Genomic DNA, 15,121 nt, shown 5'->3' on the forward strand with positions numbered 1-15,121 from the left:
ACCCCAGACAGTCAGGCCCAGGTGAACCCAAGGTCAGACCTCACATTTCAAGTCGATTTCAGGATCATTAGCATTCCCACTTCCTGTCATGCCTCCAGGCCTTTTGCTTGTTGAAGACAGTGGTCCCTGTTCTCTGGATTTCGAAAACCGTTTCTCTTTTCTGAAGGAAGAACAATCAGCATCCCCAACAAGCCCAGCTCTCCTGAGAAATTACAGAATAGTTCTAAGATTCGGGCAAAGAGGGAGGAGGGATGAAGGGTGAAGAAGGCCTTTGATTCAGACTCAGCCTTGAGAGGAAGAATCTGGAGGGAGAGGCTGTTCAGTGGAATAATGAGAGTGATGGAGGCCGGCATTCATCCCCATCTGTTCTCTTTGCACTTTTGGTTTGGGGTCATTTCTCCTTCAATGTGCTTGACTTAGAGCTGCCCCAGCTGCTGTAGGCATGAAAACCACTGCTCACTAGTCCCCACATCTTGGCCCTTACCCAAAATAACCCAGGAGGCAGGAAGGAGCTCATGGGTGGGTGGCTGGATAAATGGCTCCAGAATAATGGATCAAACATTGAATGAGTGAAGCAGTGCACACCCCATCCCTTGGCCCCAAGATGCTCATTCATACCCCTCCCTGAGTGTGAAGGAGAAACAGAGAAAGCTGAATTTGGGGTGTGTGCCCCAGTGCCAGCCAGTCTTTCCAGGGTGCTTCTAATGCCTCCAGTGGAAGTCTCCAGCCATGCTCCCGCCCTGGGGCATTCCCATCTGCCCTCCCAGGGAAGGTGGCTTGGTGCAGCAGAGGTGTGTGCTCTCTGGGAGCTTTGGTGGAGAGGAAAGGACAGGAGAGTCGGGACACAAGGGCTGGTGGAGTCTGCCAGGTGGGGCTAGAGCAGCCTCGCTCTTCCTTGTCCCAGGAGTGCATGTCAAAGGCGCCAGGGCTGGGGAAGCAGCAGGGAACAGAGGCTGGAGAAGGCCTGCGCCCCTGTCCCAGTTGTGCTCTCGGCAGCCTCAGTTTCCTTATCTTCACCTTTGGCTGGAGACGCCTTCCCCAGTAGTCTCCCCAGGTTGTTGTGAGCATTAAATCAGGTGATGTCATGTGAGCGCTTGAAGAGCACACACTGCTGGACTCTCCTAATGAAAGAGCAAAGAACCATATGTGTCAGAGCACCAAGCTACATGGCACAAATGGTAAATGCCTCGGGGAAAAGGACCGTTCTGGGATGCCACATAGTTCAAGGAGGCTTCGTGGAGGTGGTCGGAGTTGGAGGGTAGGTAGGAAGGCTTTTGTGCATGTGGGGGAGTGGTGGGGATGGAATTCCAAGAGTGGGGCAGCAGGGCAAAGACCCAGACACAGGTGCACAGCTCCCAGCAAGCGCCCTGGATGCATTAAGCCCTCCATCAATGGTGTCAAAGCAAGAGGAACCGTGTGTGGCATATTCTGGAGGCAGAGAGTAGGGCTGAGTGCATGGATCAGAGGGCGAATGCTGGAAAGGGAAGGTGTGGTTAGATGGGTAGAGTGAAAGTGGATTACCAAGGGCTTTGGGAGCCAGGACAAGGGTCCCGTGTGCTGAGTGATAGTGATGTGACATGGTGAAGTCCCTGCTGAGAAAGACTCCTCCAGAAGACGAGAGAATTACGTGTAGGCTTCAAGCACCTCTCTCTCTGTGCCAAGAGTCTCCTTACAACAAACAACTTACTGTTTCATCCAATCAACCCACTCCTTTCTTGTGGAGCTCAATTTTTTTTTCCAAGGCAAAGAAATCTTAGAGATCTCTCAACCTTCACCTCCCCCACCCCTTGAGCAAATGCTTATCCAGGCTTTGCCTGGAAACTTCTACTAATGAGCAAGTCCTCATCTCTCCAGATAGCCAGGCCATTTGGGAAATGTTTCATCCATTAGGGCATGATCTTCCCCTCCAGTTCTCCTTCTTTAGTGCAGTGCCATCTAGAACTACTCTGGGCAGGTGGTGTCTTCCTCCCGTGGAAAAAGACTTCAGATATTGGAAGGTGGTGGTGAGGTCTCCTAGGTTCTCCTTATCTAAATTAAACCTTTCCATTTTTTCTTCTACTGTTCTGTATAAGTGACACAACATGACTTACTGGCCCTTCCCCATCAAAGAACTCTATTATTGCCCCCTTTAAACATGATCCTGAGCACTGAACTTCTATCCTAAGGGGGCCTGCCTGATACAGGGGAGAGGGAAGCCCTGCCTCCCTGGGTCTTTGCCTGTAGCAGTGAGCCTGGAAATGCATGAAGCCGCAGGACCTCTCAAGAAAGATGTGGGCAATTAAAGCAGCCAGAGCAGGGCGCGGTAGCTCACGCCTATAATCCCAGCACTTTGGGAGGCCGAGGCAGGCAGATCACGAGGTCAGGAGATTGAGACCATCCTGGCTAACACGGTGAAACCCCGTCTCTACTAAAAATACAAAAAAATTAGCTGGGCATGGTGCTGGGCGCCTGTATTCCCAGCTACTCGGGAGGCTGAGGCAGGAGAATGACGCGAACCCAGCGGGTGGAGCTTGCAGTGAGCTGAGATCGTGCCACTGCAGTCCAGCCTGGGCAAGAGAGCGAGAACCCGTCTCAAAAAAAGAAAAAGAAAAAGCAGCCAGAGGCCGGGCATGGTGGCTCATGCCTGCAATCCCAGCACTTTGGGAGGGTGAGGTTGGATGATCACTTGATCCCAGGACTTCAAGACCAGTCTGGGCAATGTAGTGAAACCCCATCTCTACCAAAAAAAAACAAAATAATTATCCGGGTGTGATTGTGTGGGCCTGTAATCCTAGCTACTTGGGAGGCTGAGGCAGGAGGGTCACTTGAACCCAGGAGATTTAGGCTGCTGTGAGCTGTGATCACACCAGTGCACTCCAGTCTAGGTGACAGAGCAAGACCCTGTCAAAAAAAAAACAAAAAAAAACCTAAAACTAAAACAACACATAAAGTAGCCAGATAGACCAAAGACTCTGTCTGCACCAGGGCAAGAAGGAGGAAAACAAACTGCAAGCATCCAGCAGGCAGAGTTGGGAGAAGAATTAAAGCAAAGGACACGCCACATAGCGGGGCAAGCTGATCGATATTCTGACAGCTGCCCATAAACTCATTCATGAAATTATGGGGCTGAAGAGACACCATGGGGTTGGAGTTAAAATGACTCGCTTCACATAAATGTCATCAATGGCAGCAGCCTAGAAATTTAAGGCAGCAATTTACTTGCCTGCTGGAAGAGAAGACACAAATGAGACCTGTCTGAGGAAGTCTTGCTCCATACTCAAGGAGGCTCTCCCTCTGTGGCTGTTCACAGCCTTCAAGGTAGTGCTGGGCCCCTGTAGAGCCTCCTTGCAGGAAATCTGACCTGGTCTTCAGCAGCAGAAAGCAGTGAAGCAGGAAAGATGGGGCCCAAGAGAAGAGAGAAAATGAGAGCAAATCGTGAGCTCTACATAGCTTTGTGAACGGTAAAGAACAGGGTGCAAACGTCAAAACTCATCCATAGTAAAACTCTGACTTCTGTACAGGAGAGGGAGCCTGGGGCCTATGTCCATCCTTGATGCTTTTCTGACCAAGGGTGGGCTCCTGGCCTCTCCGTGATGTGCATCAATGGCGAGTGAGAAAGGGAGGCAGCACTGATGGTGGAAAGAGGTTCAAAACTCTACCATCGTCTGCCTCTGTGACTCTGGACAAGCTGATGACCCTCTCTGGACCTTAACATTCTCACCTATACAATGAAGGGCTAGGTGGGGCACAGTAGCTCATGCCTGTAATCCCAACATTTTGGAAGGCTGAGGTGGGAAGATTGCTTGAGGCCAGGAGTTCAAGACCAACCTGGGCAACATAGTGAGACCTTGTCTCTACAAAAAATTTAAAAATTAGCCTTGCATGGTGGTGCATGCCTGTGGTCCCAGCTACTCTCAAGGTTGCGGTGGGAGGATCACTTGAGACTGGGAGCTGGAGGCTGCAGTGAGCCAAGATCATGTCACTGCACTCCAGCCTGGGCAACAGAGTGAGACTCTGTTTCCGAAAAAATAAAAATAAAAAATCAAATGAAGGGCTGGCCTGCAATCCTGCAGACCCCTTCTGACTGTGATGATGTCATGATTAAGATCTCCATTTCACATAGCTCTGAGTGGCAGAGCCAGGATCCAAACTCAGGCCCCTGGCCCCCGAGCCCATGCTCCTAACCACGCTGCCTGCTGACTGCCTCCTTCTGCCCAGAGGAGCTGGCAGGGAGGCCCTGGGCAGGGTCATCAAATAAGTGGCTTCTCCCCAGGACCACCACCTGCACCCACTGCCCTCCTCCTCCACTTAGTGATGCCAGCACATCCTCAGGGCTCTCTTACCCTTGCTCTCTCATGATAGATAGGAAAAGGCTTTATAAATTCATCAATAGACATTATAGCTAAGAGGATGGACTTGGCATCCGATCTACCCGGGTTCAAATCCTGAATCTTATTGGTGCTTGCTTGGAGTAAATGACTTAGTTCTCTAAGCCTCAATTTTCTCATCCAAAAAATGGGGACATCTAATGCCTCCCTCATAGGGTTACATCAGTTATTGTATGTAAAATGCATGAAAGAGTAGCTGGCATATAGTGAGTGATTGAGAAACTGAGCTATTATTGTTAATACGAAGATAGAAATGGCTGATGTTGCTATTGCACACTCTGGGGGACAAGGCCTTCAAATCAAGGAATAGCCATTAGGTGTCATGGAACTGGGTTGGAGGAGGATTGGGGGTGCAAATCATTCTCTGTCCCTTTCCAATCATACCACACGGGTGACCATCTGGCCTGTGGCACTTAGCACTTAAAAGGACACTACTAATGTCCTTTTAGTAGTGAGAACTGGGTTTCCAAAGGAGTCCTCTAGAGAAAGACCACCCACTCCATGTCTAGAAGATCCCTGTCCCATCCCTAATGGTTGCAGGCAAGCTGTGTTTTCCCCTTGGAGTGTCTCGCCCTCCTGTGTGGTCAGATAGCCTGTTTTCCCCATAGTCCCCAAGGGTCTGGGCATGTCCCAGGCTGCCCTGCCATCTCTAGTGAAGGTGGGGTGGGGGTGGGAGAGGGTGTGAGCCAAAATTCAAGAGTTTGTTGGGTGCAGCTAAACTTCCTGCCTCTGCCCGCATCCTGCCCCGTCCACTTCCCCGCCAACCCGGCAGCAATAACCAAGGCAGCCTGACAGACTCCGTGGTGCCATAATGGTGGAGAGAGATTTTCTGCTTGGGAGCACAGGATGTTTATGGCCTGCTGAGATCACAATAACCCTGGCTTTCTTCTTTGGATTATGGCTGCAGATCAAGGGCAGGCATTTATGCCTCCTCCCAGTTTATAGCAGTGATCATAATTATGATGATGGCAGAGCGCGCTTCTATTGTGCCTTTTTAATAAGGCCACTTTGTTTGGCTTCTTAATATTTAATCCTGTTTTATATTTACTTTCTGATGGTTTAAAATCAACCAGGTTTTAATTGCTTATACAGAGGAAGCCAAGCTGGGCCTGGGCTGGCAGGAAGTTTTTGAGAAGGTTCTGGAAGCTGATGGCACCTTTCTCTGTGACCTTTCCACCCAGGCAGGCTGCTGTGGCCTGGGGACCATGTTTCTTTTTCTCTTCTCTTTTTCTCTCATCCACTCTTTCCTCTTATTCTACAACCTTCTTTTCTCTTTTGCCATTCCTTTCCTTTCTTTTCCTTAGAAGAGATCCTCAGTTCACCCTCCGGTTCAATTTATCCATGTAAGAGACCAAGTTGTACTGTGACCTGCCAAAGCTTTGGAGCTACTTAGGGCAAGGCCAAGGCAAGGACTGTCTTTGTTGTTTTTCCTGGACTCACAGTATTAGAGACTCGTAAGACTCCAAATTGGGCAAAACACATATGAAGAGTTCCTTCACCTATCCACTTGACGATACATGTGGCCACGTGCTTGATCTATCCAACGGTAGAAAAGTCATAAGGAATAACTTTCCAAGTTATTGTTTTCTGAAAGAGAAAATTAAATCAGATGAAACGTGCCGTGCCACAGTTCCTCAATTCCTGGGAGGTAACACAGCCCAGTTGCTCAGGTCTATTCTGCCGTGGGGCTGGAGCAACTCTACTACAGGCCCATGCACCACCAGCTCTCAGCAGCAGTCCAGCCTGCAAATGTGCACTTCAGCAACATCGCCTGATGGGGCTGAAAAAGGCCTGGACTCAAGACCTGTCATTCTCTGCCATTTACTAGCTCTCCCCTTGGGCACCTAACTTCAGCCTTTGGGGACTACACTTTCTTTTGTCAGTGGGGATAATAATATCTACCTTGCCTGCGCCATAGGGGTGTGTCGGTCAGGGTCCCCATGGAAACAGAAAGTACTCTTAAACTAGGTGACTTAAGGTGGGTTTCATAAAGATGCAGACAGGGTTTAAGGAAGCCAGCAAGTACAGTACCCCAGGGTAGCAGCTGTGTGGATCTGTTACCGGTAAAGGCTGGAGGAATGAAGTGAGGGGCAGCCTCAGAGTCAGAGAGCAGCTATGTGGAGAGAGCCATGGGGCAGACATGTGGCCTTGGGCAGCAAGAAGCAGCCAGTCTACACCAACCCTGTGTGCTGGAGTTGGGGAGTGAACGCCCCACCTCTCTCTCCTCGGGTCCACCCACAGACGTCCTGCTAGTGCTGCACAAGGGCAGGCCCAAGCTGGAAGCAAGGTCAGCTTCCTGGAGCACCAGGCCCGGGGAGAGGGAAGGAGTGTGGGTCTGAGGACAGACTCTCAACTGTCCAGCACCTAGGAGTCCCCTTAAAACTCCATGATGATATGAAGTGTTATTCTAGGGAGAGGGTGAAACCAAAACACAGATCCAGGTTTTTACTTAAAATTCTCACAGACTCCGGCGTCACAGGAGCTCAGAAGAGGAGACTCGGTGGGCAGGAGGGTGGTCCTGGGAGCTGCCACAGTTGCGAACTGGGCCTCCGAGAAGGGATGACATTTGGATAGATCAGGGGTCAGCCAGCTTTTTCTAGAAAGGGCCAGAGAGTCAATATCGAAGGCTTTGCTGGCCACACAGAGACTCTACCGAAACTCCTCCACTCCACTGCTGAGGTGTGAGAGCGGTGATAGACAGCACACACAGGGCACGGCAGTCCCAGGAGGACTGTGCTGACAAAGACAGGGCAGGCTGCAGTTCGCTGACCCCTGGAATACGTGCAGGGAGGTGGACAGGCACTCCAGGGACAGGGCATGATGTAGGGCCCCGTGCATGGGAAAGACCAGAGGTTGGTATGGAGCCAGCACATTGAAGGATGGTGAGGAGGACAGCCCGGTGTGGTTGGAGTTTCTGCAGGAAGTCTCGGGACATGAGAGGGAACCGACAGTGTCTTAGTTAGCCAGGGCTGCCTAACAGCGTATCACAGACCCAGGGGCTGGAACAGCAGGAACTGATTTTGTCAGTCTAGAGGCTGGAAGTCTGAGATCAAGGTGTTGGCAGGCTTGGTTCCTCCTGAGGGTCGTGAGGGAAAAGGGGTCAGTCCCCAGGCCTCTCTTTGGCTTGCAGGTGGCTGTCTTGTCTCTGAGTCTTCACATCGTCTTCCCTCTGTACCTGTCAGTGGCCACAGTTGTTCTGCTTATCAGGATCCAGTCACACTGGATTCAGCCCACCCTCATGACCTCATCTTAATCTAATGACCACTTTCAAGACTGTCTCCAAATATGGCCACGCTCAGAGGTATGGGGGGCTGGGACCTCAGCATCTGAATTTCCAAGGGGATATAACTCAACTCACAGCAGATAAGATGAAGCCAAATTACAGGGCGTTTTAGATACCAGATTGGAGTCAATGAGGTAGGAAATGAGGAATCCTTTTGCTTGTTAACCGTAAGTCTGATTAGTACTTTGAGAAAATAAATACAAATTATGCCACTCATATGCAAAAAATGTAATAAGATGGGCACCTGGCCAAGTACATGGCAAAGTCAATTCCTTAGTTCTATCCTGGAGTGCCGGGAAGCCTGAACACTGGATCCCAGCAGACTGGTGACCTGGACTCAGCCATTGGCCTTGTATGACATCGCACCACACTGGAGAAGTTTGGGTGGGGCAAGCAGTGCTCCCGATACCCCCAGCCACTGCCTGGGATGTCTGAGCCTGAGGCATCAACCCTCTTCCTCCCGGAGGAGGCATAAGATTGACAGCAGCTGGTGAGCTCTCTGGCCTTGGATAACGAGCTACCAGCTAAGTTCCGGAATACAGACTGGGCATTTTTCTTAGCAAATCTCATGAGAGGCCAGCCACGCCTGCTGACAGGCACATCAGGACATTACAAAGCTCCATCCCTGGGACAAAGTCGAAGCTATTTTGGGTGACCAAAGGTTTCGGAACTAGGCAGATTGTTTTATCTCGCCCCACATCCATCCCTCATTCTCTCATGTGGAGCTTTGCTCTGGTGCCACTCACTCAGTCATGACACATAAAAAGCTCTGAGATGGGGGCCTCAGGAACAGGCCGGATATTCTCTATGAGGATGGTTCTCCCCATCCTCCTGCCAGTCTCGGGACAGGAAGGAAGGGAGTCAGGATGTGGCAGGGAGGAAGGAAACGAGAGTACAGCAGCGGGCACCAAAGAAGATTTTGCTCATTGTTTCCTTCGTGGATTTATTGCTGTCACCTTAGTGCCATTTTTCTTTTTTATCAAAACTAAAGTGGTTCTGACTCTCAATCCTTTGCCAAAACCCCTTCTGGAGTCATTTTTTATTCCTGTGGATGACTTTGGTCATCTTTGGACACATCATGCTGGCCTCATGGTGGCTAAATGAAATCCAATTTCTTTTTAAGGAGAATGTGAGTGTTCACACACTGACCCAGCCTGCAGCAGATTCACTACTTGGAGACTTGCTTTCAGCAATATAGGGAACTGTCAAGAGAGCCATTCGTTTTATAGAGAGCTCACTTCCTATGGGGAAAAGTGAGGCTGGTGTGCTCTGAGCCTGCCCATTTTTTGTTGACCACAGCTGTAAAAAGGCTGGCCCAATGATCGGTGCAGCCATACTTTCAAAGCACCACCTGGTGTTTAATGGAGGATTCCCAAATTTCAGCAAGTAAACCCTCAGAGGGTTTGCAAACCCAAACACCAAGGAAGGGCAATCTACACAATGGCTTAGCTCTAGCGCTCCTCCCCTAGCACAGCTGGTGTGCTTCCAGTTTCAAGAGATTATTCCAGGGAGAAAATGACTTTCTATAATCTCCCCAGTAGTCACACAACTGTTCCCAAAGCAGGTCAGGGGAGACATTGGTTGCTGTAAGACAATAACTGTGCACCTCTCTTGAGACATAGAAATAGACCTACTAAGCGCTGTTCAAGCAAAAGTGGCCACCAAGAGTACATGTTTGTGGGGTTAGGGGGAGAAGACATTAATTAAAGGATGTAATCAGTTGTTGGCAAGTTGGCCATACAACTTGCTGTAGCCATTGATGATATTACTAAAAATTCAATGATGTTAGCCATCTTGAGCTACCAGCCAATTTCCAGAATACAGACTGGTCATTTTCTTAGCAAATCTCTTGAGAAGCCAGCCACTCCTGCTGGCAGATGTTTCTTGCACTTTCAAAGAAACGTCATTTTCTTGTGGAGTCTTCTCAGCAGAAGCAAGGGACTGGATAGCCCAGAGAAACACATTTGGTCCATAGCACCTGGTAAGAGGGATGTTAGAAAATCAGAAAACAAGCTTTCTGTATAGCTTTCTTCCCCAGCATTCTCCTTCCCAGATCCACTCAATAAAGCATGTTGTGCCTTATAAAGGATGTGCTATTATGACATTGCCTGCAGATGAGCAGACAATCAAACTTCACTTCTAAGGACATTGGAGTAGGTTGCCTTTAGAGAAAAGGTGCCCCTTAGTTTCCAACTAACTCATCATTTGAATGGCCAAGGGAGGGGTCAGGCTTTCCATCTCATCCATTGAATAAGTATCCAGCATTCATGATTCTAAACTCTCAACAATTTGGACATTCAGCTTCCTAGAAGTTTTCCTTGAGGAATCAGCTTTGATACCACTTTGTAATCCCTTGATAATAGGAACACAAACACCGTTTCACCATTTTATTCCTGCAGGTGCTTATGGGATAAACTATCGCAAATTAATAGGCACTAATGTGTTCACATATTGCTTCTTCCAGGTGAGACATTTTTATTTCAGAAAGGAACCTTTAGATATATGCCATGCCCCAAAAGAAAGATCTGAGACTTCCGTGAACCATTCCAGGGAGATGATTTGCTCTTCAGATCATTTTCCATGCAGGTGACTGCCAACTTGGCCCCCATGAAAGACCAGCCCTGGTCAAATTCAGGTTTATAAAGTGATCATACAGTTACTTCTGAAAATGGACAAGATAGGACACTTAGGATGTTAGAGCCAAAAGCTGAATAATGCTTCTGCATGGAAGGTGTCAATGTTCTGGGCTCTCCACCGCTAAGCAGGGCTCTCATCCCCTCAGACAGCCAGCACACAGATAGAAACTTGGTGACTGGCAGCCTACATCCACCCACTACATCTCCAGAAAAAAGACCATTCATTATGAGAGTCCCATGTTAGTGACTGTTTGAGACATACCTTTCCCTAGAAGGGAAACTTGAACCAAGTGGCTCATTTCAGCTCCTAACTCTCAGTGCTTTTTGCATGTGGGATTTCTGAGAAGTGAAAAAAAAAAAAAAAAAAAACCCTGCCAGTTATGAAGTTTCTGTTCATTCCACACTTTGTACCTTGAAGATGAGTGTGTGAGACACAGATCTTCAGGTTAAAAATAGGCATGGCCCTTTTCTATCACTAGCTAGTCTCCAAAATTCTCCTTACCAGGCAACATCCAAGGAAGTCCATTGACTATAATCTGTGTTCTAGGATAAGAGGATGAAATACAGAAAAACCTAAGACTTGGGTTCCCCCTCCCCTCATGCCTTTCCTGGAAGTGATGGTGCCACCCACAGGTTCAGCAGGACACATGTTTCCTTCTGCAAGTGGTGACCAACTTCCCACCTGCATTTGCTGCCACTCATTAATATTAGGTTGGTGCAAAAGAAATTGTGGTTTCAGACTGAATTTTAAATCATTATAACTAGGCTCAAACACATCTTTATTAATCAAAATAGGAACCATTACAATCAACACATTTTTGCCAACAAGAAATAAGATTTTTATTCCTGTTATGTAAAAATCCGTGCTTCCAGATTCAGCAAACTCTTGGAAAGCATTTTCTGCATCCTGCTGGTTGTGAAAGCATTTTCCCTGCAAAAAGTCGAGATGCTTGAAGAAGTGGTAGTTGGTTGGCAAGAGGTCAGGTGAATATGGGCAGATGAGGCAAAACTTTGTAGCCCAATTTGTTCAACTTTTGAAGCATTGGTTGTGCGACATGCAGTCCTGCATTGTTGTGGAAAAGAATTGGGCCCTTTCTGTTGGCCAATGCCAGCTGCAGGCATTGCAGTTTTTGGTGCATCTCATTGATTTGCTGAGCATACTTCTTAGATGTAATGGTTTCGCTGGGATTCAGAAAGCTGTAGTGAATCACACTAACAGCAGACCACTGAACCACCACTGCGCTGTACGTTCGTTAGCAGTTCCTGGGCCAAATGAGCTGTTGATGTTGCAAGTTGTCTCCACTGCTTTATGACCCAAATCACTCGAATTTGCTCTTTGATTAACATCCTTTCCATAGTCTAAAATAAACATAAAATAAACAGCAAGTAATATGTCATTAACAAAAAAAATAAAGTGAGAAATGCCCATTAAAATGATGTATAACATAACCAAATTTATTTAAGAATGTATTTCAATACCAAATGGCAAATTCCAACAATGCAAAAAACACAATTCCTTTTGCACCAACCTAAGTTGTGATCGTGCCTTACTTGCCTCTCATTCCCAGCACCCTGCATAGTGACCTCGCAGAGGCACAGCTCATGCCAGTTCTTTCAAATGAAATGGGAAAACTCTATCTGAGCAATTAGCTAAAGCACTCAACATCCAGAACTCCAAGTCCGTACATAACTTCCCATTCCCCATGCAGCGATTAGTGTCTTCATGCTGTCCAGTGCAGTGGCTGGTGTCTTCACATGCTTCCATGTAGTAGCTGGTATCTTCACACTCTTCCATGCAGTGGCTGGTGTCTTCACACTCTACCATGTAGTAGCTGGAGTCTTCACACTCTCCCATGCAGTGACTGGTGTCTTCACACTCTACCATGTAGTAGATGGTGTCTTCACACTCTCCCGTGCAGTGGCTGGTGTCTTCACACTCTACCATGTAGTAGCTGGAGTCTTCACACTCTCCCGTGCAGTGGCTGGTGTCTTCACACTCTACCGTGTAGTAGCTGGTGTCTTCACACTCTCCCGTGCAGTGGCTGGTGTCTTCACACTCTACCATGTAGTAGCTGGAGTCTTCACACTCTCCCGTGCAGTGGCTGGTGTCTTCACACTCTACCATGTAGTAGCTGGTATCTTCACACTCTTCTGTGCAGTGGCTGGTGTCTTCACACTCTACCATGTAGTAGCTGGAGTCTTCACACTCTTCTGTGCAGTGGCTGGTGTCTTCACACTCTTCCGTGCAGTGGCTGGTGTCTTCACACTCTACCATGTAGTAGCTGGAGTCTTCACACTCTCCCGTGCAGTGGCTGGTGTCTTCACACTCTCCCGTATAGTAGCTGGTGTCTTCACACTCTCCCGTGCAGTGGCTGGTGTCTTCACACTCTACCATGTAGTAGCTGGAGTCTTCACACTCTCCCGTGCAGTGGCTGGTGTCTTCACACTCTACCATGTAGTAGCTGGTATCTTTGCACTCTTCCGTGCAGTGGCTGGTGTCTTCACACACTCCTGTGCAGTTGCTGATGTCTTCACACTCTTCCGTGCAGTAGCTGGGGTCTTCACACTCTTCCGTGCAGTAGCTGGGGTCTTCACACTCTTCCGTGCAGTTGCTGATGTCTTCACACTATTCTGTGCAGTAGCTCGTGTCTTCACACTATTCTGTGTAGTAGCTGGAGTCTTCACACTCTTCCGTACAGTAGCTGATGTCTTCACACTCTCCTGTGCAGTTGCTGGTGTCCCACACTCTTCCGTACAGTAGCTGATGTTTTCACACTCTTCCGTGCAGTAGCTGGGGTCTTCACACTCTTCCATACAGTGGCAGGTGTCTTCATGCTCTCCCGTGCAGTGGCTAGTGTCTTCACACTCTTCTGGAGCACTCTCCTCTTCAGCTGTAGCCCAGACCCAGCAGAGCTCACAGAATTCTTCTTCCTTATTTACAAACTTCCTCAAATGACCACCCATTGACAGGCAATTTAACAACTTATTGGCCCATTTAAACTGATTAAAAGCAGATACATATATGTTTTGGATGTGAGCCCTAGGCCTTTGATGGGTCTTTGCTGAATAGAATTGAATTATTGAACTGAACAAAGGAGCAAGTAGGTCGACCAATGGGTTGTTTTTCCACCTGCAGGTGACTCCATCCAGGTGCAAAGGAAGCCCTTGAATCCACTACAGGTGAAAGTTTTGCAGTGTGGTCCCATGTGAGGGAGGAGACAAGTCACCTGGCTATTGGGTAGGGATGAAGGGGATACCAGGGCTACAGTTAGACTTTAGCAGTGACCCCACTTGAGCCTGCAAAGGGCGACAGCTCCCTATGGAAGCAGCAGGGTTGAGTGGCAGCCCCCTCCTTGGAAGCCTTCTCAAAGTCACTTGTTAGATATGCCAGATAGCCTCTCTCTCCTGGAGTAATTCCTTCTCTCCAGGGTCCATCATTTGTTTTGTGATGTTAATTCATGTGAGTTGGGGGTTTGGTTCTATTGTGTTATGTTTTCCTATATGTTTTGATTTATTGCTTTGAATTTTTTTGTTTATTTTCTGTGATAAAAATGGATGTTCGATGTGAAAGCTGAGTTCCTTGTTTCTTTCTTTTGCCCGTGGCTGACTGCATGTGCTCTATTGATGTCTTGTTCCTGGTTCTTGACACTGACCATCTTGTCTGTGAAAGGAGGCACTCCGGCGGGCATGCTTGATCAGAAGAAAGGGAAGTTTGCTTGGTTTAGTCACTCCACAGAAACCCATGGTAATGTTCCCCTGTGCTCTGTGTGTGTAAATGTGTGTGGGTGCATACCAGACTGAATGGGAGGGTGTTTCGCTTGATGGCTTGTGCCGCAGTAGTTCTGTGTGTGTGCATATATGTGTATGTATATATGTTGTGTATGTGTGTGTGTTTCTGAAGGGATGGCAACCTGTCCCCCTCAAAGCCACTGCCTTATCATTGCTTCATATGTATAAAGTCAGTGGGTGTGACATACTGGCAGAGCTATTCCTCCAAGAGCTCTTCCTTTGGGCAGAGCTGGCCTAGAGTAAGGACATTGTGAATGCACAGTTGGAACCAGTACAGGCAGTGCCTTGATTTGGAAGGTGCTGTCGTTATTTCCAGTGCCCAGGCCTGTCCCTCCAAGTTCGTTTGTCTTTCCAGGCCTAGCACCACCACCTCCACAGCACTGTACTCACACATAAGGCTCTGGGAATGAAGTGTCACAAAGTCACAGAACTTTTTCTGCGTGGCCTAGCCCTTCAAACAAGGATGTCCAGAGGGTGGAGAGCTAAAAAATAAAAATAAAAATAAAAAATAAAAAAACCTTTGGGCCGAGATGGCTGGAGATAGATGGGTTAGAAGACTGAGTGCTTCCATTTTATGACTTCCTTAGTGTGGTTTGAGCAGGGCCCCTGGCAAGCTCTGAAGGTCTGTTTTCCCAGCTCCCAGGCCTAAAACCATCCCTAAGGGTTGGTCTCACCAGCCCCTCCAGACTTCAGACTATAAAGTGAGTGTAATGCTGTAGAATTCAGTGTCCCTGTTTGGCTACTCACTGCCCTCCTGTGGTGCTCCCAGAGCCTAGTAGGCTTTAAGAAGCTTGTCTTTGCCTAGGGTGTAGAGTATAGAGGCGGTTGAGACTGGGGCACTCAAGATGAACATGGTGCAGAAGATGTGACACTTGTGCCCTGGTCCCAACCCTACTCAAACACCCCATGTGACCCTGGGCATCACATCCCTTCTCTGGCCTCACTTTCCTCTCCTGCGGAGTGAGGAGGACAAGTTAGAGCCAGATAGTTTCTAAAGCCTCACCCAGCCCTAGAGTTCTATAAAATAACATCTGGATTTTTTTAAA

At 48.2% G+C, this 15,121-nt stretch overlaps 1 protein-coding gene across 22 annotated transcripts in view; it reads left to right on the forward strand.

The window, feature by feature from the left end:
* Positions 1–15,121, forward strand: part of CACNA1C (calcium voltage-gated channel subunit alpha1 C) — a 638,552-nt gene that overhangs the window by 473,168 nt on the left and 150,263 nt on the right. For 7 of the 22 annotated variants that reach the window (XM_054526646.2, XM_054526648.2, XM_063711702.1 and 4 more), the window contains exon 10: positions 13,957–14,031. The exons of the other annotated variants lie outside the window; for them this stretch is intronic. In XM_054526646.2, the coding sequence (XP_054382621.1) occupies positions 13,957–14,031 (75 nt within the window). The remainder of the gene's footprint in view (positions 1–13,956; positions 14,032–15,121) is intronic. 22 annotated transcript variants of the gene reach the window in all.

The sequence above is a fragment of the Pongo abelii genome, chromosome 10 (assembly GCF_028885655.2).
Source record: "Pongo abelii isolate AG06213 chromosome 10, NHGRI_mPonAbe1-v2.0_pri, whole genome shotgun sequence".
Classification (NCBI taxonomy): Eukaryota; Metazoa; Chordata; class Mammalia; order Primates; family Hominidae; genus Pongo; species Pongo abelii.